The following is a 23,824-nucleotide window of genomic DNA, read 5'->3' on the forward strand; positions in this document are numbered from 1 at the left end:
AAAAGATAGATTATGAGGATTGATATGCTCGAGAGAAGATATGAAAATCGAACATAACTTGAAAAAAGCACTTCCCTCTTAGAAATAATAAAAAATATATTTGAAAATAAAACATATTTATTTCATTACTGGGGTTCTGCTAAATATTTTTTAAATAAATTTTGGAGTCCACATTTTTTTGGCTTCTCTCAATTATATTTATTGGTTTTTTACAAGTTAAAAATTACACTTTCTGAATAAAATTAGAGAAGCATTGGTTTATTCGAACTTGAACATCGAACACAGAAAAAAATCAATTCCCGTAATCGTGAATTAAGTTCACGAATGTAAGATCCACGAAGGAATTTATTCATGAGTATGGTGCATTTGCACCATAAACGTGAATATAATCCTTCGTGGTTCTCATAATCGTGAACTGACTTCACGGTTTCGAGAATTGATTTTTTTCTGTGAACATTGAACATAAAATGTTCTAAACAATTTTGATTTTTTGTTTTTTTTTTTTCTTATTAGTTTATATAATTTTGCTTCGATATTTATAAGTTTAAAATTTCTCGGAGTCTCGACCGAATTTCCCGGGAATCGAGAGGTCCAAACATGGTCGATTTCCCGGGATTTCCCGCTTGTCACCCTCTAATGTGGTTATTGGTTTATTGGACCTTTAAAAAATCTCCAGTTTTGCTCAATATTTCATTTCTCGCTTATTTAAAAATGAATCTTCTTTCACAATTTCAGCCCACTACGTGGAAGCAGAAAAGCTACGGGGGCGGCCTCTGGGTGCGGTCGGCAAATACCGGGTGCGACGCAAGTTCCCCCTGCCCCGGACGATCTGGGACGGCGAGGAAACCAGCTACTGCTTCAAGGTAAGTTTGGTCAGGTGCCCAACAAGTGGCTATCAATAACCCGGAATCAAAAGCTCTCAAAAGATCGTCAGCTAATCCCTCTCTGTTCGGATCTTTGTTTTTCATCCCATTGTCTCTTAAGGGGCTGATCCTGTAACTGTGAGAGCAATTTGACGGTGAAATCTTATTAAATAGAGGATTCTCCGGAGTAGCCCAGAATGGAACGCATTCAACCGTTCAATTGGGTCGAATCTCGATCAACATGTTTTAATAAAGTTCTCTTTTTTCTCGTTCTTGTTCTCGCGCCTTATCTTCCAGGAAAAATCGAGATCGGTTCTGCGAGATTGGTACACGCATAATCCTTATCCTTCGCCGAGGGAGAAGCGGGAACTGGCCGAGGCTACCGGATTAACCACCACCCAGGTAAGGAACAAGTCCCACAAACTAGACTCTTTAGAGTAGATATAGATGCCCTAATGTAGATTCCAATCAGAGCGCTTCTGGGCAAATATAAGGGAACTTTGATTTTGTAGCGCCGCCGCCAAGCTCTTGAGAAACAAAACAATCATTTTAGAATATTCGTAAATAGCTGAAAATAGAACACACAAAAAAAACACAACATTCGTATTCCCTCGACTTTTGTTATTATTATTCCCTTTATGGTTTTGTTGCCCTTTTTTCCTCGCCGGCAGGACCGGGGCCATTCCCTAGGAAACTAGGTGGATTGAAATTGGATACTTTTTCACCACGACGCCGTACTTGGGCTCGAGATGTCTGTTTGTCTTTTGTGCCAGCAGGCACTCTCTCGCTTCCCCCCGGTGACTTCAACCGAGCCGTGAATTGATTCATCAAAAAAGGATAATTTTAATAAGATTTTTCCTCTCTTTGGGATCCAGTCCGACCGACGGCGGCGGTTTGGTTCAGGGAGCTAAATGGAGAATGTTCCTCTTTGGGTGCTTTTAATGAATGCAGTGCCATTTATTCGGGAGATATTTATGGAACCATATGGTAGAGGCTATAATAAGTTTTTTTAAATAAATATGAAACGAAGACATTTCTTTTATATAGTTCAAATTATAAATTCATGTGTTTCCGTTTTGTTAACTTTTGACAATTAAAAGAATACCTGCAAAATCATGTATCCTTGATTTATCCTTGAAATTTCAAAGGTTTTGTTAAAAGCTCAATTTTTTATTCAAATCAATACTAAAAGTGAAATTAACACTATTTCTTCAAAATACTTTCAATTTTGAAATCGATTATTACAATTCTAAAAACAAAACCATTGTTAATATAAAATGTTAGATTTAACCTCTCTTGTATTGTAAAATAATCTCATGGTAAAATAGCATTACATTTGACCTTAAATTTAAGCAACTTTAAAATTCATTCAATGTGTGGACATATAAATACTTCTGCTTGTTCATTTATATATTTTTTTTTAATAAATATCTTTTCTTAAAAAATCATTTTAGTTGTAAATTGCTCGATTTCAATCTACATACTAATAAACAATCTATCATTAAAAAATGCTTTAAAATTTTATATCTGATTAAGTTGATATCTTCTGCAAAGTTGCTAATTATTGTTGTTAACGATAACCTTATCGTGGTTCGATAACGTTATCGTAGGGAGTTTAAAAACTAACTTTCAATAAACTATTTACATAAGTTTGGATACTACAACAGATTTTAAAAAAATATTAAAATTTTCAAAGTTTTAAGACATTTAAAAAATAAAGTATTTTTTTGCATTTTAAAATTATCAAAAATGGCAATATGGATTGAAAAAAAACGACGTGAAATTGTGTAGAGTTTTTGTGTAAAATACTTTTTATCCTCAAAATGCTATTTTCAATACTAAAATTTTCATTATTTGAATTATGAGTATCAATCAAGGCGAAATATAAGTACTCAAAATATTCACAGAGTTTCGTACTTTGAATATACTCAAATTTTTAGAAAGTGTAAAACCAAACGACACAAATCTCAGCATGTATTTGCACTGCATTAGAGTATTAAAAGTAAAATACTCAAATTTTCGCAAAATATATATTTCTCAGATTAAAATTGCTTTAACTTGTAATATACGTAAAGCGATGGATAACTGTGTACTGATTATCAGTAAGTTTAAATTTTCAGTGTAAAGCATTAAAATTTACAAAGAATATCGATTTTTTCTAATTGCTCGATTCTTTATAATTTTCTGTGCACGAATATGTTGATAGGTTTTAAGTTTTTTGGTGTAAAATAACCTATTCATTATATTGTAACCATATTTTTTTTGAATACTTGTGGAAATTTCAGTATATTATTCAAAAAATACTACAATATAGTGAAATGCTGAATATATTTATTAAGTTTTAAAATGCATCATACATTTACAAAAATATAAAAAATCTGGGTGTGAAGAACGGAAATTGAAAAAAATGTTGAGAATGTTTTTTTTTTTATATCTGGAAATTATCTTTTTAAGCCTGATGAATTTCAGAAATAATTTAAAAGATTACGATGGATGTTGTTGTTGTTGTTAATTATTGTACTTCGTTGTATTTATTTATTTTTTCGAACATTAGTCTGGTACAAATTTTATTTAAAGTTTGTATCCCTTCAAATAGTCCCAAAAAATCGAGGAGCAACAATTTTTTTTTCAAAATTTCAATGGTAATTTATGTGCAATCCGCTGAAATTAATTTAAAATGCATTCCCCTTCATTTAGTATTATTTTTAGCATGTTTGGGTTGATTAAAAAATCACCTGAATTTTTGAAAATTTTCGATGCTCACTATCGCGAAAAGTTTTTGTTTCGTTAAAAATTTCGGTTTTCGTCAAAATTAACTTTTTTTTAAACTAATGTTTGTAAAACAACTGAATGAGTGTAAAATGCATTTTAAAACACTTTAGGCATTTAAATGTTGTGACTATGGCTTGTTATTTTAACACCTAAACTCCTAAGTCTGATAAAAAGGGGGAATTTCCATACAAATTCCCCCTTTTTCTCGAGCTTGAAAGTTTAGGTGTTAAATGATTTGAAAGTAAATAAGTTTTAATAAAACCAAAATTGTCCAAATGTGGAAAAAAAGCTAGTTCCGAGAAAAGGTTGAAAAGGGAATGCCAAAAAATATTTTAAAAGTAAAGAAGCGATTTTTATTATAGATAGATCTACAAATCAAAAAACACCTTGGAATTGCACGTAAAAATTTTCTGACGAAAATTATTATTACCATACCGAAATCACAAATGTTGTTTACTTGTTGAAAATTATCAAACTAATTTGAAAATTAGGAAATATTTAAGTTCAAAAGGAAATGCAGCTTAAAAAGTTAAACAATTTTAAAACGTCACGTCAAAATTGTTCAATACAAATTGCAATAACTTTCCGTTACACCATTTCTCATCTTAAATCAATCACCTTTCCTTACAGGTCTCAAACTGGTTCAAGAACCGACGGCAACGGGACCGAGCAGCTGAGCACAAAGAGTAAGTACCTTGCCGTCCTTTTCCTGCTAAAAAAAAAATATAATTTTGATTGTTCTATACCTTATCGTGCCCCCTTAAAAACAATACGTAATTTGAGTCTCTGTTTTCTTGGCAAAGGGAAACTTTAAAACACGTTCGTCAATTTTTGGCACACTTAATCCAATTTGAGACGTTGTTCGCAACTTCAAATTGAAACAAATTCCATTACGAGTCTTTCTCTGAGGACGATTTGTCATTCCGTAATTGTGCGTCAATTACAAATTCTTTGTATGCAGCAGGTAAAACCGCCCTAATTGAAAGGTATTGTCTCCGGGGAGGAAATTATGACACAAACGTTTCCCTCTCGGGTCGGTTCCCATTAGCACCCTGGCCCCGAATTCAAATCTAATCAGGAACGATATCCCGGAGGTTGTTTCTGCTGCTACTTGCCACTTCCCTGCTGCTACTCGTTGATTCTTCACAATAAGTGATCTTGAAAGGTTCCTGGGTAGGAACGAAGAGAGGGACCCCTCCGTAAGATGTCAAAGTGAGCAGCCCCTTCCGATAAAGAGAATTTGTTGGCAACTAGGCACTCTTAAAAAATTGATTGTAAATGTTTTTTTTTTAAACTAAATGTTTATATTAATATTACACTGAACTTTTTATTTTTTTAATCAAATTAATAACTAAAATTTGTGTATCAAAAACACGTCAACATTTTTATCTGTGTGTAATCACCGTCAGTCGCTGAGAAGCAACAGCAGCAGGAGCTGAACTTTAGTCGAAAAGAACAAAACTTATTGGAAAGGGAGATAAATAAAATGTAAATAAAAAGATCGAATTTCAGCAGCCACCACAATATGGATTTTTAGCCCCGTCGACGTCGTGTTCCACCATGTGCTCCGGCTGTTAACGTGGTGATGGTCTCTGTCTGTCTGTCTGTGTGTGTGCGTATTTTTTCGTTTGTGTGTGTGTAAGTTGGTTTTAGCGTCTTCCCTGGCCCTCACCTACGGCGAAACCTCCCACCCGGATTATGCTCGCTTTAATGTTGTTGTCAAGTTTTTGGTGGGGTTTCAGTGGATGTTTAGTATGAAGTCAGATCTAGTAGAGTTTATGTTTTAGAAAAAAAAACCAAAATAACTTGGTTGACTGTTGAAGGACTGATTCGTCATTAGAGAATGCCAGCAAAAGTAAATAGTTTTACAACGAATTGCTGAAAAAACCCCTTTTTTGTAATTCCGTTTTGAAAAAACTTAGTTATCCTGTCATTATATTATGACGAAATGGCTATCTTAAAATCACCAAAAATAACAGTGTTGTAAAGTTCATTACTTGGAAGTTAAAATTAGCGGCACTTGCATCGAAAAGTGATAATTTTCAACATTGTTTTAGTTTTCGAGTTCACAAAAGTCTTTAAAAACAAACGTTTCACCATAAGTTCTTTTCATACACAGCTAAAAAAGAAGTAATCCAGCTGCTTGCAAAAGGCCTTGGTGTAAAATAAATATTGCATTATTTTATGCAATTATATGTGATTTTACACCCTGAAATATGTAGCCCATCAGTATGGGAAACCTACTTGACTGAAATGTCAAGCTCATATAGGGACCATCCATAAACCACGTGGACACTTTTTTGGGAATCTCGTACCCCCCCCCCCCCCCTTCGTGGACAATTGTCCATACAAAAAAAATCTTTTTTGTATGGAGCGTGGACAATTGCCATAACCCCCCCCCCCCCCCTAAAGTGTCCACGTGGTTTATGGATGGTCCCATATGCGTTTATCCTTAAAGCATTACATCGGTCTGATGGTCGAGTGGGCTAAGGCGCCAGTCCTTACTGTTGGTGCTGGGTTTGAATCCCGTCGGTAGCAACTTTTTTTTGTGTTTGCAAAAAAAACATGCTGTGTGTAATATTAATTGTTTACATTAGGGTGACAAGAAAAATTGAAATTTTTGGAAAATCGCAAGAGATACCCCCTGCATCGATTCTTTAGGCAGAAACAAGTAACTGTGCCAATTTTGAGCCAAATCGGTTAAGGCTAAGGGGTCGCTTTGCATCGTTGAAGTTGATATGGGGAAAATCGCAAAAATGTATGCGGGAAAACATCGCTTCAGGATTTTTGCAGCAGGTGGCGCAGGTCTCGCCCAAAATTGTCCAAGTGTGAGATTCTTGTAGGAAATTTAATTACCTACAACTTTGTAGAAGGGTGCAAGACGATCCGAGTTGATCCTGATGAGTTATTAGCAATGCGATGAAAAGAAATCGGCTTATACTAGGAAGTATATAAGAAAATATTTTTTTCTAGAAAAATCACCAAAAATCAGGATCATCTCGGATCGTTTTGCACCCTTCGACAAAGTCGTAGGGAATTAAATTTCCTGCAAGAATCTCACACTTGGACAATTTTGGGCGAGACCTGCGCCACCTAGCAGAAAATTACTGAAACGATGTTTTTCTCCATACATTTTCGTAATTTTCCCCATATAAACTTTAACGAAGAAAAGCGACCCCTTAGCCTTAACCAATTTGGCTCAAAATTGGCACAGATACTTATTTTTGCATTAGGAATCGAGTCAGAGGGTATCTCTGAAGTCGTTTTTTTTATTGTCACCCTATTGTACATTCAACTCGTTGCAAGACTCGTTTTTTACTCGTCTTATTTATCAAACTTGGTTTATTTACAATTAAGATCCAGTTCAATTATTTCAAAAAAGTTGTTTCAGAAGAATCTAGGGGGATAGTGGAGAGACTGATCTTCTTCGATTGTATTGCGCTCTCTCGATTTTTCACAAAACTTTGAACTCTTGCCATTAGTTGGCAGCCCAAACTGTGTTTGGTATGGGTTTGGAATCTAAAGATTTTTTTTACCAAAACTGTGGCAAAAAAATAAAATAAGGGTCATTCCACCTGAAGTGTGCAAGAAAAAATGCAAATTTGAAAATTACCATCTCCGATTCTGCTCAAATTTGGCAGAGCTGTTGAGACTGTCAAAACATGCAAAAATCCCGAATTTCATCCAAATCGGACCACCCCCTCCATTTTTGTACCCTCCCAAAAAATCGACTTTTTGGTGATTTTTGAGCGAAACCCCTATCTTCAAACGGCGATAACTCAGGAACCACAAATCTTAGAGGGTCGGTCTTAGACTCAATTTTGAAGGAATTTGGACGTAGAATCCATTTCCGTGATCAAAATTTGGATTAAAATTTTTTTTCTACCTGTATTGCGCAATTGAAAACTTTAAATGGCCGTATCTCAAAACAGCCCTATTTATTTTTTGAATTTGACCTCACCATCAATTTTACATAAGAATCACTTATCGACAGAAAGGAATATGTTTCGTTCCAGAGATATCGAATTTTAAAGTTTTGAGTATTTGAGATTACCTAAATTAGCTACACTCGCCGCCTCTGCTAGAAGCACTAAGTCGTGCTGATCAATAACTGCTACCTGGTTATTTATTGAAATAAGATTTCATCCCAATTAATCATTAGCAAATTAGGCAAGAATTGTAGGAAACTGCTGTATTAATCTTAAATAAAAAAAAATATGTGATAGCCCACAGGACAGAGCAAGAACGACACGCAATACAGGGCAGAATGGGATTCCCGCAGAGCTAGCAGGAAATTGCAGTTGATCTTGTAAGTAACACTTAAGAAAAAGTGTACGATACATTATCGCGTTAAAAATTATGAATTGACATGAATAAAACATTCGTGAAGCATGATTATGCAAGAGGATTTCTGGAAAGTATAAAACTGAAAAATGTAAGAAAATCACAAAGATTAATCGGATTTATTATCTGATTAAGATCAAATAAAGTGGCGTTGATTTCGACACCGTCCGAACAATTATCTTTCTTTTTTGTCAATCATTTCGAAATCTTGGAAGACGATACAGCTGCTGTCCACATGTATCAGAAATATATGGTTTGTTATTGAAATTAAATGTACCAGAATTGAAAAAAAAAATCATCAATTATTCAGATGAAACTGGCTCACAATATAAAAATCGGTTTAATATGATCATGCTCAACCTTTCATGGCAAAACCCATGATAATTATTTCATCTACTACATCCAAGCTCTACATTTGTTCTTGCGTCAAATAAAAGAAATAATTTGATAAAGTGGGAAGAAATGAGGAATAAGGAAAAATATGAAAACAATAGAATAATGTAATTTTTTTTTAATTGTGTGTAAAAACGTTGAAGCATTTGCAAATAAATATTAAAAGTTAAAGTTTTACCTAATATGGTTCAATGTCACTGAGATCAGGAAAAACAGTGCATTCAAAATTACCCAATGAGTATTCCTTAAACAAAAATAGATTGTTCAAGGTATTGATTATCTCAAAATCGTATAAAATTATAAAAATAATTCATCTTACAGAACAACAGGTAGTAATTATTGATCAGCATGTCCAGGTGCTTCTAGCATATGCGGCGAGTGTAGCTAATTTAGGTAATCTCAAATACTTTAAACTTTAAAATTCGATATCTCTGGAACGAAACATATTCCTTTCTGTCGATAAGTGATTCTTATGTAAAATTGGACGGGGAATACGATGGTGAGGTCAAATTCAAAAAATAAATAGGGCTGTTTTGAGATACGGCCATTTAAAGTTTTCAATTGCGCAATACAGGTAGAAAAAAATATTTTAATCCAAATTTTGATCACGGAAATGGATTCTACGTCCAATTTCCTTCAAAATTGAGTCTAACCCTCTTAGATTTGTGGTTCCTGAGTTATCGTCGTTTGAAGATAGGGGTTTCGCTCAAAAATCACCAAAAAGTCGATTTTTTGGGAGGGTACAAAACTGGAGGGGGTGGTCCGATTTGGATGAAATTCGGGATTTTTGCATGTTTTGATAGTCTCAACAGCTCTGCCAAATTTGAGCAGAATCGGAGATGGTAATTTTCAAATGCTGTTCCGCTTCAGATGGAATGACCCATAAACGACATTTGAAAACTTAAAATATTCATACATCGATGGCTCTGTGGCCTCTTGTAATAAGCTTGCTGGGATTCCTTCCTCGTAATTGAAATACGCAACTTTTGGTACTGTAACATGTATAGGTCATTGCTGAAATTTTCATTTTTTTAATTTGGTTTTAATGGAAAAAAGTCGTTTTTTTGTCGTTTTCGTCATTTTCCCATTTTTGCGCATGGGCGTCGAAAACCCCAGTTTTTATTTAAAAAAAGTCGTATCTCAGGTTATTGAAAACATAACTTCACCATTTTTTGATATCTTATGTACAATTTTCCGAGGAATCAGGTAAAAATATTTTCAGACTGTTTGATTCCGAGACCTTCAAAACAGTATTTCAAGTGTTGATACGACCTTTTCAAATGTTTAGCTAGATTTTCAAACTTCTTAATATTTTTTTCCAATTAGCCAAACCAATCACCTTTCTTTTGGGGAGATATAATTTTTTGAAAAAAAGTGGTTTTTGCGAAAATTGACGAAAATGGACATTTTTTGGACCATTCTAACACGGTGTAGGTCACCGTAATGGCCAAACAAAAAATATGGGTCTAATTATTTTGGCCAAGGAACCCCCAGATATTGGCCAAGGAACCCCAAAAATTGAACTTAGGCAAAAAGTAAGTTTGAGCCACGAGAGCAAAAAATTGCAAAATTCCATACATTTTTGGCAGGTTGCTCAAACGAAACCAAAACAACGGTTTTGCCGAGGTAAACGTGGGTTTTATAGAAAACCTAGATGTTTGGGTATCAACAGATCGCAAATTTTCCGATGCCACATAGGTTGACTTGTGAATTATGGACCGGTTCGGATGCCGGCGGATTTTCCGACGAAGTAATTCCGGGTTGGTACGAGATTCCAACGAAAAATCTATTCTATTGGTGTTATACCCACTCCAAAATGTTTATTTAGCAATTCTATGGTAATATATTGACATTTAGTTGAATTAAAAGTTTGCAAAATTAAGTTTAGATAAGTTTTTTATAGAATTTCCAGAGTTATATAAACTTTTATTCTAAGTAATGAGTAAACTTTATATTCAATCCAAATTATTTTTTTAATCAGTCAAGGATGCCTATTTGGAGTTGAGAGACTGGATTTATGGTGATTTGTCAACAAGTAACATTATGTATGTTAATTTTTCGAAAGGTAACAAAAATCAAAACTTTAATCGTAATTCCACTTATTGATCTTTGAGTATTTGGAAAGTAATATGAGCTTTGAATGTTTTCATTTTTTATTTGTTCAACCAAAAATGGTATAATTTTTAAACATAGTTAATTCATTTATATTTTTAAAACAAAAAAAAAATAGACTCAAATATTCTATTATTCAAATCCGGTCAAATAGATTCGACCAATTGAGTTTCTTTAAATGTTAAAAGTATTTTATGTGAAATGATTTGCAATAATTAAACATTGATTTTGCATCGTCAAACTAAAGTGAAGCGTCAATTTATTTTTATGACTAGTCCATTTCAGTAATGATTTAACAGCACCACATCAAGCTCTTTTTTATTCCCGACTAAACGCCTTGCATTCTATAGCGCCATTAAGGTGATACTTTTGCTGTAAATATAACAAGATTAACGAAAGTCGTTAAAAAAGACCTCCACAAAAGCCGTGTAAAATTTATAGACCTCGTGTGCTGCACTCCACTTGGTTTGTTTCTGAAATGAGTAAGCACTGAGCTGCTGATGCTGCAATCCGAAAGATTTTTTTAAAGCATTCTTTTAACGGTCTTTAACAAATCCGTGCGGAACGAAGCAAAACTGCATTTCGGCCACCTAATTTATGGCCGACTTCCAAATGTGTCAGATGATATGTCTTTCCCCTATTCCCCTACTCCCCTCTCGTTGTGGAGGGGATGTTTTATTCTTGTTTCGTTCTGGTTGGGACCCACTTCCCACCGGCCCGAGGTCTCTTATCGCGCTCGTGAAACAAAAACCCCCCGCTCCTCTCAGGTGAGAAACTTGAGAGTTGAGGATGGGACTGGGAGTCGTGATCATCCTCATCCTCGTTGCAATCAGCTTCCGCGATAATCAAATTAACCCCTGGTTAAGTTTATGTTGCATTTTATTGACCTCACTGCGTTCTCGCGCCAGGGAGGTCCAAACTTGGGACGGGGTTTTGTTTTATTGCGCATTTTAATCTTGTTAAAAGTACTAAACAACATAATGGTTTATCAAATCGGTTTTGATGGCTGTGTTTTGAAGCGATACAGTAGCATTTGTTCAGCAATTTAGCTTTGCTTTTTTTGTATTTAGTTATTTATAAAATTCTTAATTATAAATGGGTAATTCTCTACCAACTCACACGAAATCGGGAAAAGTTGCCCCGACCCCTCTTCGATTTGCGTGAAACTTTGTCCTAAGGGGTAACTTTTGTCCCTGATTACGAATCCGAGGTCCGTTTTTTGATATCTCGTGACGGAGGGGCGGTACGACCCCTTCCATTTTTGAACATGCGAAAAAAGAGGTGTTTTTCAATAATTTGCAGTCTGAAACGGTGTTGAGATATAAATTTGGTGTCAAAGGGACTTTTATGTAAAATTAGACGCCCGATTTGAAGGCGTACTCAGAATTCTGAAAAAACGTAATTTTCATCGAAAAAAACACTAAAAAAGTTTTAAAAATTCTCCCATTTTCCGTTACTCGACTGTAAAAAATTTTGGAACATGTCATTTAATGGGAAATTTAATGTACTTTTCAAATCTACATTGACCCAGAAGGGTCATTCTTTCATTTAGAACTAAATTTTTTTCAACATCACGAGTTATCGCGATTTTACGAAAAAAAAAGTTTTGAAAAAGTTACTTTTTGCGTTTCTTTTTGCTTCGTCGTCCGTGTCTGTCGCGGGTGACCATGAACGGCCATGATCAACGACGACTAACATTTTCATAACTTTTTTTCGTAAAATCGCGATAACTCGTGATGATTATAAGCAAACCCCTTATGTCTATATATCAAAATTTTTGTAATTGTCTGCTCTACAATAGCGTGGTTCACGTTTCTATGAAAAAGACAAAAGTTGTTATTTTGTCTTGCATCAACCGGAATTTCGTTCTTTTATGTCCCCAGAAGCACTCCTGAAAATTTGAGCCCATTTGGTAAGGTATAGGAGCTCCAGTTTTAATTTGAAATTTATATGGGATTTTGATTTATTTTCCATGGGAAACTATCTTTTTTTACATTGTATTAGGATTTTTTTTATAAATCGATGAAATGACTTGATTCTTATAGTAGGAGATAGGTTTTGAACTGGGGAACAACTTTGTAGAACATACCAACATGCTAGGAAGTGACCCTTTAAAGATACAGATACTTTTAGATGGTGGCTTTTGAAGTAAAGCCCCTTCAAAAGCCACCATCTAAAAGTATCTGTATCTTTAAAGGGTCACTTCCTAGCATGTTGGTATGTTCTACAAAGTTGTTCCCCAGTTCAAAACCTATCTCCTACTATAAGAATCAAGTCATTTCATCGATTTATAAAAAAAATCCTAATACAATGTAAAAAAAGATAGTTTCCCATGGAAAATAAATCAAAATCCCATATAAATTTCAAATTAAAACTGGAGCTCCTATACCTTACCAAATGGGCTCAAATTTTCAGGAGTGCTTCTGGGGACATAAAAGAACGAAATTCCGGTTGATGCAAGACAAAATAACAACTTTTGTCTTTTTCATAGAAACGTGAACCACGCTACTCTACAACTTTGTAGAACATTGTTACACTCTAAAAAATATCCCTGCAAAGTTAGAAAAAACACGAAATTTTAAAATGAAAAATTTTGTTCTAGATGAAAAAATGACCCTTCTGGGTCAATGTAGATTCGAAAAGTACATTAAATTTCCTATAAAATGACATGTTCCAAAAATTTGTACAGTCGAGTAACGGAAAATGGGAGAATTTTTAAAACTTTTTTAGTGTTTTTTTCGATGAAAATTACGTTTTTTTTCAGAATTCTGAGTACGCCATCAAATCGGGCGTCTAATTTTACATAAAAGTCCCTTTGACACCAAATTTCTATCTCAACACCGTTTCAGGCTGCAAATTATTGAAAAACACCTCTTTTTTCGCATGTTCAAAAATGGAAGGGGTCGTACCGCCCCTCCGTCACGAGATATCAAAAAACGGACCTCGGATTCGTGATCAGGGACAAAAGTTACCCCTTAGGACAAAGTTTCACGCAAATCGAAGAGGGGTCGGGGCAACTGCTGTGTGAGTTGGCGGAGAATTACCCAAATAACATGTGTTTTCTCAAGTTCTTCCCTACAATGGTGATCAAAATTGTGACAAAAGTCGTACACCAAAGATTGACAAAGTCACAGTCGAACCATGATACAAATAAAACCATCGTACAATTAATTATTATTCTAAACGAGAAAATTTACTTGTAGCTGACACTCTCCAGTTGACGCTAGTTAATAGAGTGATTAATGTTCATTGTCATTTGTGTCGCACTTTGTTAGGATCGTTAGCCAGATCGTCATCACTTCACTTCCCAGTCCAAACTCATTTAGTCCGTTGATGATGGAATTTGAAACTCTCACGACTTCCCCTTAATATCCGAATCTACCACAGCATAAATTATGTGCGGAAATTGTTATTTTATTAACTTCCACCGCTAGTAGCTGTGTGAATTGGTGGATTTCGTCACCCCAACTTCAAGTTGAATTAAAAGTTAACGAAAAAAGTATGCTATCACTCACCATCAACCATTCAAACTCCCCCCTCTCTTGGAAGAACCAACTTCCCCTTCTTGCGGTGTAGTGGGACCAGAATCTCGCTCTAGGCTGAAATAGTCCAACCGAGGGGAGGGTAGTGAGACAGTGAGAAGAAAGGAGGGAGAAGTGATAAAAGGTGGGAGTAACAGGCCAACAACATCATCATCATCATCACCACCACCAACCCGCCGTCGTCGAACGGTTTCCAGCCCGATTTTTGCCATCAAACTTGTCGTTTTTTTGTTCTGTTTAATGCTCTTTTATTTTTGTACTTTTTTTTGTCTATGAACTGGTTTGGTTGAGCACGCTGTGATGGTGGTTCTAGTTGGAGGTTCTATCTGATACAGGAAGAAATTGATTTTGTTGACTTGAACAGCAATTTTGCATAGTTTTGCGACATTCTTTTTTTCATTTCTATCGAAAAATATATAATTTTTAAAAACAACCTCATAGACTCAACCCGCGGTGGATGGTCACTTTTTCGTTTGACACTTTTTTAGTTTGTACCCCGTTGGTTGGTCAAAGTCAAACTAAAAAAGTGACCAACTGTCACTTTTTACACGGCGCCCACGCACACTATCGGAACAAACGTTTGGTAGTGTGTGTGAACTCCGTGTAAAAGGGGTGTCAGACTAAAAAGTGACCCCGTTCGTTTGACAACAGTTGGTGTCAAACCATCGGGGTTTGAGTGTATTCACTATGAAACATGCAAATCAACCGCGCGACGCGTTGCCCGCGAACAACTGATGATGCCTAGAAAATAATAACCGCGTCACATCGATGCTTGCAATCGATGCTTGCAATCGGCGGCGTGCCTTCCGATCAATGATGATAGAGGAAGGCTAACGACGTAATATTGAATGTTTAAATCTTTCGAAATGTTAGTCTTGATTTAAAATTTTTGAACATATTGTTTTCGAAAAAATTGGAAAATTTCACGAATGTTTTCTATTTTAACATTGTAAATCGGTTGCTGCGATATCGACGTTAGAAAGTGGTGAGTTGTTTGGGTGAGACTTAGCAAACATCAATTTTCCTGTTTTTAAACCATTGCATGGCAATATCTCTGCAACTAGCGGTCATATCAACAAAGTTCAAAAACGAAGAGAATTTTCTCAGCTTTTCAAAAATATTTTTTTCAAAAGTGGGCAAACTTGTGCACTTATTTAAAAAAAATTTAAAAACTGCCAATATTTTCATAAAGTTACCTAAAAAATGCTTTAACTTGAAAACGGTGAACTTTATCAAAATTTTACTAAATTACTGCTTGATTGCAAATTTGATTTTACATCGAAAAATGAAGTTGAAAAATGTTTACGACCATTATTTCAATTTAAAAAAAATAAAAATAGTGTTTTTTTGCAAATCAAGTTTTAGTGACAAAAAGTTAAATAAAAATCACAAAAAAGTTTACCGCGTACCATTTTTTCAGAGTAGTCCTTATCTATAGCTACAACTTTGCCAAATACACCAAATCGATCAAAAAATTCCTTCAAAAGATACAGATTTTTGAATTTTCATACATCATTTTTGTATGGACAGCTGCCAAATTTGTATGGAAAATTATATGGACAAACTAATGATGCAAAATGGCACCAAAAAGTCGGATTAAAAAATACAAAAATTAAAATTCTAAAGAAAATTCCGATTTCGTAGAGAATTGCTTCGGATAATCGAAACTTCGAATAATCAAGGCTTCGGATAACCTAGTTGTAATCGAGCGAGTGATTTAAAGCATGGAAATTAAATTGTTTTTTTTTTGTGAGTTAAAACTAAAGAATCCTCTTTAAAAGTGTTAGTCATTGAAGCAACATAAAATCGCACTATCCCTGTAAATCTCTCCCCTCCTCCTTGCCCCCTCTCCATCTCTTATGCTGCTGGCAAAAATTTCGTTCACCAACAAAACGATGACGAAGTCGCGTCGGGGCCCAGAAGAACCGCGCGACGACGTCGTCGACGAACGAACGCAAGTCGCCCCGGCGAGTGTACATCTCGGGTGATATTTGATATCCCATTAAATCGGCTGAACGGACCGAGTGTACACTTCGGGTTTGGGTCGCTCTTGCCTCGACGTCGCTGCTGCTGCTGCTGCTGTGTGGCAAAAGAAAATTGAAAAACAACAGAAAAAAGACTCACAAAGGAGAGAGAATTCAGAGAGAGCGACTTTTCGTGAGCAATCCAACAACAACAACAAGAATAAAGGTGCAAAAGCGAGACAACAAAAGTCTCACCCTCCTGGAACTCACTCACACAACTAAGGGCACTCACTCTAGGTTGCACTAATGTTGGTGCGTTTGAGCATAGCAACCGTCGCGACGTCCACCGCGTTGAGCGTCGTTGTTATGATCGTAGTTAAGATCAGAAGCATATGCTTTTGGCGTGGTGCTGGTGGTCGCACACGTGCTGCTAATCATTTGTTGTTCCTTTTTATTATGCTGATGCCACGGATCATCGCGCTAAATAATGCGGCTAGCGTAAGCATAATAAAGTGCACATGTTTACACACACCCACTTTGAAGAGTACGAGCATAGTGGGTGGTGGAAGCTACTTTGGTGTGATTCTGCGAAATTACCCGACTGTAAATATCGTATCAAAATAATAGCTTAAATTCATAACATTCACGGTGGTGATGGCTTAATTATGACTAAATAAATTAAATCTTTACAGCAAGGAAGTTTAAAATAAACCTAAATATTTGTTTTTATCTGACGAAATATTGGCGAATCATCCAAATTTGAAACATTTTCGTTCCATTTTTCACTTTGCTTTTTTTAAATACAGTCAAGACTCGATTATCCGAAGGCCTCGGAAAAATTTCACTTCGCATAATCGAATCTTCGGATAATCGAATCACAAAAAAATAATTTTGCCTTGTTTTTTATTGTGGGGCTTTTGAATGACACCGCAACTACGTTTAAATGATTTATGGCGATGAAGAAATATTGCAAAAGAGCTTTTTTGTTATTTAATAGACAATCAACTATTGAAATTTGACTTAAATGGGGTCGTAGAACTTCTAATCTAATCTAATCTAATCGAACACAAGCGCAGCCAGTCCGAAGAAAGCATCCGGGAAGAACTTATGGTTAGATTACGCCTCAAGTTCTTTCTTGTCATTATTAATGATTGCAGTACTTTCGAGAACCCCCGAAATGTATTACACTCACTAAAGCGGCCCGGCCTACTGCGTTGCATTAACCGCAAGAGACAGATTCTATGAACGGAACCCACATTTCATGGAATCATCAGGGGAAGAAGAAGAAGTGAGGACATACCGTACCAACCACTTCGAGTTATTTATAGAATATGGTGTGTAGTGTGTGTAGGGGTATTGTTGGGAAAGGGATTGTTGTATTATATAGTAAATGACCTTGTGACATTATTTCACCACTACGGATTAATTCACTCATGGGTTGTCAAGCCCTCGGTGGCCGAGTGGCTAAAGCATCTGACCACCAACCCAAAGGTGTGAGTTCGAATCCCACCTGATTCCATGCGTTTTTTGTTCATATTCAAAGTTCAATTATAGTCGAATAATTTCAAGGAGACCGGTCGGGAAACGAACCCGGAACTTTCCGCTTATGAGGCGGGAGTCGTAGCCATTAAGCCACGGGCCGGTCTCTTAAATGGGGTCGTAGAACTTGAATTAAAAAAAACGTTACTTAATCTACCCTTAGATGGTTGGTGCCTTTCTCTCATTCAAAGGGTAATGCTATCCAAAATAGACAAGCTCGTGGGAAGGTCTTTTAATTACCTATCCAAAGATAGGTCGCATGATATATTTGGAATACGTTTTCATCTAAATATCTGAGAACTAGCCTCCAAAAAGTGTATAAATAACTCTTAAGTGCTTATAACTTATGATAGGGTTGTCAGATCTTCAATGTTTTGGACGCGTTGGAAAGGTCTTTTAAATACCTTTCTAAAAATGTATAACATGCTGGGGTTTCTTACAAAAACCACCCTTTTCACAATCTTTCGGACTTTAGTCAAAATCGTTTTTTTAGCATAACTTTTGAAATATTTTACTAAACTTCATAATTTTCAATAGGGACTTATGGGACCCCAAGACGAATCGAATGAGACCAAAACGGTCCAAATCGGTTAAGCCAGTGCTGAGATAATCGAGTGCATATTTTTTGGTGCACAGACCCACATCCCTACACACACACACAGACATTTGCTCAGAATTCGATTCTGAGTCGATAGGTATACATGAAGGTGGGTCTAGGAGGTCTAATTGAGAAGTTCAGTTTTCGAGTGATTTTATAGCCTTTCCTCAGTAAGGTGAGGAAGGCAAAAAAAGAATTTGAAAAATAAACGAAAAAAAAGTTTTTGTTCGTTATTTGATTATCCAAAGACCCATACAAATCTTCAGATAATCAAGTTAGTAATTGTTAGTTTTCACGAAAAATAACCTCTTTTTTAAATGTTTTAAAAAATATTGAAAAGATTAAAAAAAAACTTAAAATTATGGCAGTGTATGGAAATATATCCTGAAGAGTATTCAATGCATTGTTCTTTGAATTCCTGGAAAGTATTGCAACGGTCTTTATTCCCTTATTTATTAGAAATTAAAAAAAAAGAATGCTCATTACAAACTAGTAAGAAACTTCGGATAATTAAAGCAAGAACAAAACATGTTTTTTCGCATTTTTTATTTTCTTTCTTTTACCATCAAAATCGAGACCCAAATTTTAATCAAATTCGGGTTGTCGCATACCAAATACGTTTTCTCAGTATTTCAATGTGGTCGCCATCGTGGATTTAAAACTTCTAAATCAATTTAGAACATGTTTGAGGTAATATTCAAGCTCAACAATCAAAATGAAGACAGGGAACATTTTGTTTTTTCGTGATTCGATTATCCACCTACTTCAAAAATGACAGTTTTATTCTTGAAAAAGATAATCCTCAATCTATGAAAAAAAAAGTAAAAACATAATTTGATTTAGTTTTCTTTGTACATTTGCTGCCAAAAAAAAATTCTTCTTATGTTTCAAATTCCATGATGATGATGATGTAATTTTGAATGATAAAGAATTTAATTTAAATATCAATAAGTTTTGCATTTGAAACGATTGGGTTTAATTTATTTATTTTAAAGTTATTCGATTCAATTTGTTTTTTTTAATGCATAATCAAGATACAATAAATTCTTTTGCAATTCATAACAGAGTTTTGGAATTCCTTTGAGCTGTGTGTTGCATTATAATCCATTTTGGGACAATTATTTCTTTTACTAATGCCCTAACAAGACTAAGAAAAATAAAAAAAAAACTTACAACAATTGCAAAGGAGAGGGGATAAAAGTAGAGAAAACTAATATTTAAAAAAGTAAATAAATTCCAGTTCCAGCAACATTTCCTAAGTATATATAAAACAAATAAATAATTAATATTTTATTTTCAACTGCAAACTCGCACATGATCGTGGAAAAATCATTTTCATACTTTATACTTACACTTGTTTTTTTTTTGTTTTATATTCACATTTTGAAGGTATTAATCATTGGTTCTATCCCATTCCCCAGAATGGTCCGTTCCCCAGAAACTCATTCCCCAGATTGACCCATTCCCCAGAAAAGTTTTATTTTTATTACGAATGTACTTTATTTCAAAAAATGATCAGTTTGAAAGTGTGAAGTATTTATTGTGATAACTGCTGACAAAAGTTAAATGTTCCCTTCTTTAAAGAAAGGAAAACGCTCTTAACTTGTGATGATTGCTGACGAAAGATGAATTTTCCCTTTAAAGTTGAATTTTTCCTTCTTTAACCCACCGAAGGTCGCGTACGTGTACTTTGTACACAGTTTGTAAGGGCACTTGTAAGAAAGGCGAAAACACGCGACTTCCCGAAGGTTAAAGAAGAGAAAACTGTTGTGATTGTCATAACTGTGAACAAAAGTTGAAATTTCCCTTTAAAGTTGAATTTCCCTTCATTAAAGAAGAGATAACTCTCTTGACTGTCTGCCGAAAGTTTAATTTTCCCTTTAAAGTAGAATTTTCCCTTCTTTTAAGTTGGCTTGTGATAACTCCAGCATGCTGACAATTTTCCTTTAGCAGTTTTCCCTTTTTAAAAAATAAAAAAAATAGTGTCAGCAGTTATATCAAGTCGAGAAGGCTTTTTTAAACCGATTCTAATATTGAATTAATATTTAATATCATTATGCCAATTGACCATTATGCGCCATTATGCCTAATTATGGTATGCCAAACGGCGCTATACTAAATGGCATTGTATCAAATGGGAAACATAACATGTTTTTCAAGGTCATACATATTTCTGGAAAATGGGTCATTCTGGGGAATGGATCATTCTGGGGAATGGCATTCTGGGGAATGGAATTTTGGGGAATGAGATTCTGGGGAATGGGAGAGAACCTTAATCATTCAGACATTATTTTTGTTGGAAACCATTTTTAAAATCCACTTTTTATGCAATGCAAATACAAAATATATATTTGATAACTTCACTTCCCTCTTCACCAATTGAACAAAAAACTTGTCACAATAGCATATTTTTATTTTTAAAGAAAAACAAGCATCGAAAAAAACCAAAACTCACGTTTCGAATCACGTAAAAACTCAGCATAATCTTTTCAAAAGAATCTTTAAATAAGTATTAGTTTTGTTTTTTTGCATACACGTTTAAAGGCATCCGATTTTATTTATTTATTTATGTATTTCGTCAAGCAAGAAAGCTAGCTTTCTTTCCCCATGTCCCTCCCGAAAATGGTGACGATAATCTTTAAATTTTATCCAAAATGAGAATCGGTTCGGATTTTTATTGCTAAGAAGCTGTAGTCGGAGTCGCTTTAAAAAGCTACCCGACACCGCAGCCCTTAAATTGTATAAATGCTTGTTCCTATCACTTTCTGATTACATATTTTTTGACTCCCTTGAATGTGCCTTGTGCAGATTTTAATATCATTCAAACTTAAAATTAATCCAAACGAAATAAAATAACACATTACACACCATTTTGTAAAAAAATATTTATTCAAGTGAATAAATTTCGTGAAAATATTACAATTCAATGTCAATGTACATGTCAATAACTAAAACTAATGCTTCAGTTTCAGCCACCAAACTGCTGCTCCGGATATCCATCGCGCACTCCACAATTTGGATCCTGGTTTAAGAAGAAACAATTCATTAGTTCAATCATGGGGTATTATTTAGTTTCTAAACATTACCTCGCCAAGACAATCGATAATTCCATCAATTTCAACCCTACCGGTTGGCCAGTCGGTCTTCACTCGATCTGTAATATAAACAAAATTGTGTTGATTTATTTTAAAAGAAACTTTTGATTTTAAATTTACCACAATAGTTTCTCCAAATTCATCCACAGTAACATCGAAAACTATCGAACTTCAGTAACGCCAGTAACAGGGAACCTCTCATGAAAATAGAAACAAGAACAAAAACGATTAATCAAAAACAGATAACACTAACCAAAAACAGTAAAACCAATAAAAGTATGCAACAGCAACGCAAAAAGTACACGTCATGCCGCAAAGCAGAAAAAGTACCAAACTGACAAATTTCGAATGCTCCGATCGAAGCAACCATGGAACAGTAGCCGAACCCGAATTTTGACAGGAGCCTAAAATGTCAAATTTGGAATGAAATGTTACCGAATTTTGGGAAATGGGTTCAATTTGTGTCGGTGATTCCGGTTCCGGACACGCATCGACACCATCTTCCGGCGAATCCGGCATCGGAATCACCACCACCGGAACCAACGTGACGGCTTCGTCACCCACAAACCTCCCCAATGAATCTGGAAGAGAAATAAAATTTAAATCCGCAGACGGTTCCACAATCGGTGGAACCGCCGCGGTTTGTTCTAAAGATTCATTTAGTAAATTGTCATTTTTCGATGGTTCCGGAACCGGATCCACCGGGGAGTCGGAATTTTCCAAAATATCAAGCGAAAAGTAATTTTGTTCCGACTCCGGTGGATCCGGCTTCGGAACCACCTCGTCACGTCCGTCATAGTCGGTCGGTCGGTTTGTCACCATCTTCCTCGGGGCCTCCACATTGGCCACACTCCGGTCACCTATGCCACCTTGCGCGGTGGCCTTCCGCCCATGTCGGCGGGATTCCCTTCCCCCAACGCAACAGCCCAAGCAGGATCCCATCAGGACCTGGAAGAAAAAATAGGCGAGAGAGCGGAGCTAATTGAAAAGTAGGTCTGTTCTCACCAAACGCCAGGAACGGTTTGAGCTGATCAGCAGCGAGACTCGACCTTTATAACTTCGCGATTGTTATTTGGCGGTTACCATGGGTGCCATAGTTACGGCTCGACCCTGGTGATCGTTGTTTGGTCTGCGTTGGTGTTTCGCCAGCCTCCTGAGTTTTTGTGACGAAAATGAAAAAAAGTGACACATTTAAATTTTCAGGTCGGTTTCGTCACCAAATCCGTACTCCGTAGGTTTGTCCGGAGAAAATTGTTTGATTTGGCAAAACCAGCAGCGGTTCAAGAAGCTAATGGATCAGTGACGGAACAGTGGAACGAGCTAGACGGAACTGTCCTTGTCCTCGTGAAAAGCGCTTTCTGGTACACTGAGAGATTCTAAATGCGGTTCTGTGTCGTGCTTTTCGTTCCATTGTTCCTTCACCTGGCCCAAGTTCCTTGACCGCTGCAGTATTGCTAGGAGATAATTTTAAATTAAAATAATAATTCATAATATTGTTGGCCTTTTAAATCTCTCGAAATATTCTCAAACTGACGAATTATTTATTGATTAAATCTATTTTTTTCTCCATCCCCCTTCCAGCACCGGTGAATCCGACAAGCAGCACCTGGACTCGTCCTCCGACTCGGACATGGAAGGTCCCAGCCTAGGAATGCCCGGTTCGAACAGCGTCGGCGGTCATGCACCACCGGGTATGGGAGGCCTTTCCGGGTCCTCGGCACAAAACATGCACCTTGGTGGTTCCGGCCTGGGCATGAGTCCCGGCATCCCCGGTGGCCCACCAGGAGGAGGTGGCGGCGGCGGCCAGATTACGTCCGGAGGGTCCGGTGGCGGTGGAGGTGGCTTGGGCGGACTCGGCGGCGACCATCAACCGCAGCCACTTTCGACGCGAAACAGCAATCTGATGAACATCCCGGCCAGCAACAACAAGGCCCTCGGGCAGTTGTCGTCCAGTTCGCTGACGGCGGCCTACTCGCACCTGTGGGACCGCTCCAACATGATGGGATCGATGCCAATCTACGACATTGGGGACTACCAGCATTTATGATTTTAAGTTGTGTGCGAAACGGAGCGATTTTTGTGATTTTTTCTTAGTAATTTGAGCGCGCGCGAGGCAGAGATCAGAATAGTACTACGCTGTGTAGAATTTAGAGGTTTATTCTAGCATAGATCATAATCTAGGTCAGCTACAATTTGTCTGCAATCTCAAACACTGTTAGTTTTCACATGTAAGTTAAGGAGGAAACTTGTCTTCTTGAGTTTTATAGGGCGTATTTTTTACATTTTTTGAGAAAAAACTTATCATATCTTATTAGGAGCAAAATAAAATTTCAAGCATCATCCCGCATATATATCGCAATAATATAATCAAAATCTCGTATCATATTAAACATTTGGCATTGAAAATTAAAACATTCCGTGTTAATATTTTATTGTTGAAAGAAAGCCTCTCTTTTTAAGTGAGTAAAAAACGTATATAATTATGGGAACCGTGGTGTAGGGGTAAGCGTGGTTGCCTCTCACCCAGTCGTCCTGAGTTTGATCCCAGAAGGTCCCGGTGGCAAGTTTTGAGACGAGATTTGTCTGATCACGCCTTCCGTCG

The 23,824-nt window shown here is 36.1% G+C and overlaps 1 protein-coding gene across 1 annotated transcript in view; it reads left to right on the forward strand.

The window, feature by feature from the left end:
- The window catches only part of LOC120418003 (homeobox protein SIX1), a 59,723-nt gene extending 36,152 nt beyond the window's left edge, over positions 1-23,571 (forward strand). Inside the window, exons 3-6 of the mRNA XM_039580246.2 lie at positions 736-863; positions 1,161-1,265; positions 4,266-4,321; positions 22,804-23,571. Of these exons, the coding sequence (XP_039436180.1) occupies positions 736-863; positions 1,161-1,265; positions 4,266-4,321; positions 22,804-23,269 (755 nt within the window). The 3' untranslated portion in view covers positions 23,270-23,571. The remainder of the gene's footprint in view (positions 1-735; positions 864-1,160; positions 1,266-4,265; positions 4,322-22,803) is intronic.
- The last annotated feature ends 253 nt before the right edge of the window (positions 23,572-23,824 follow it).

This window comes from Culex pipiens, chromosome 2, assembly GCF_016801865.2.
Source record: "Culex pipiens pallens isolate TS chromosome 2, TS_CPP_V2, whole genome shotgun sequence".
Lineage (NCBI taxonomy): Eukaryota > Metazoa > Arthropoda > Insecta > Diptera > Culicidae > Culex > Culex pipiens.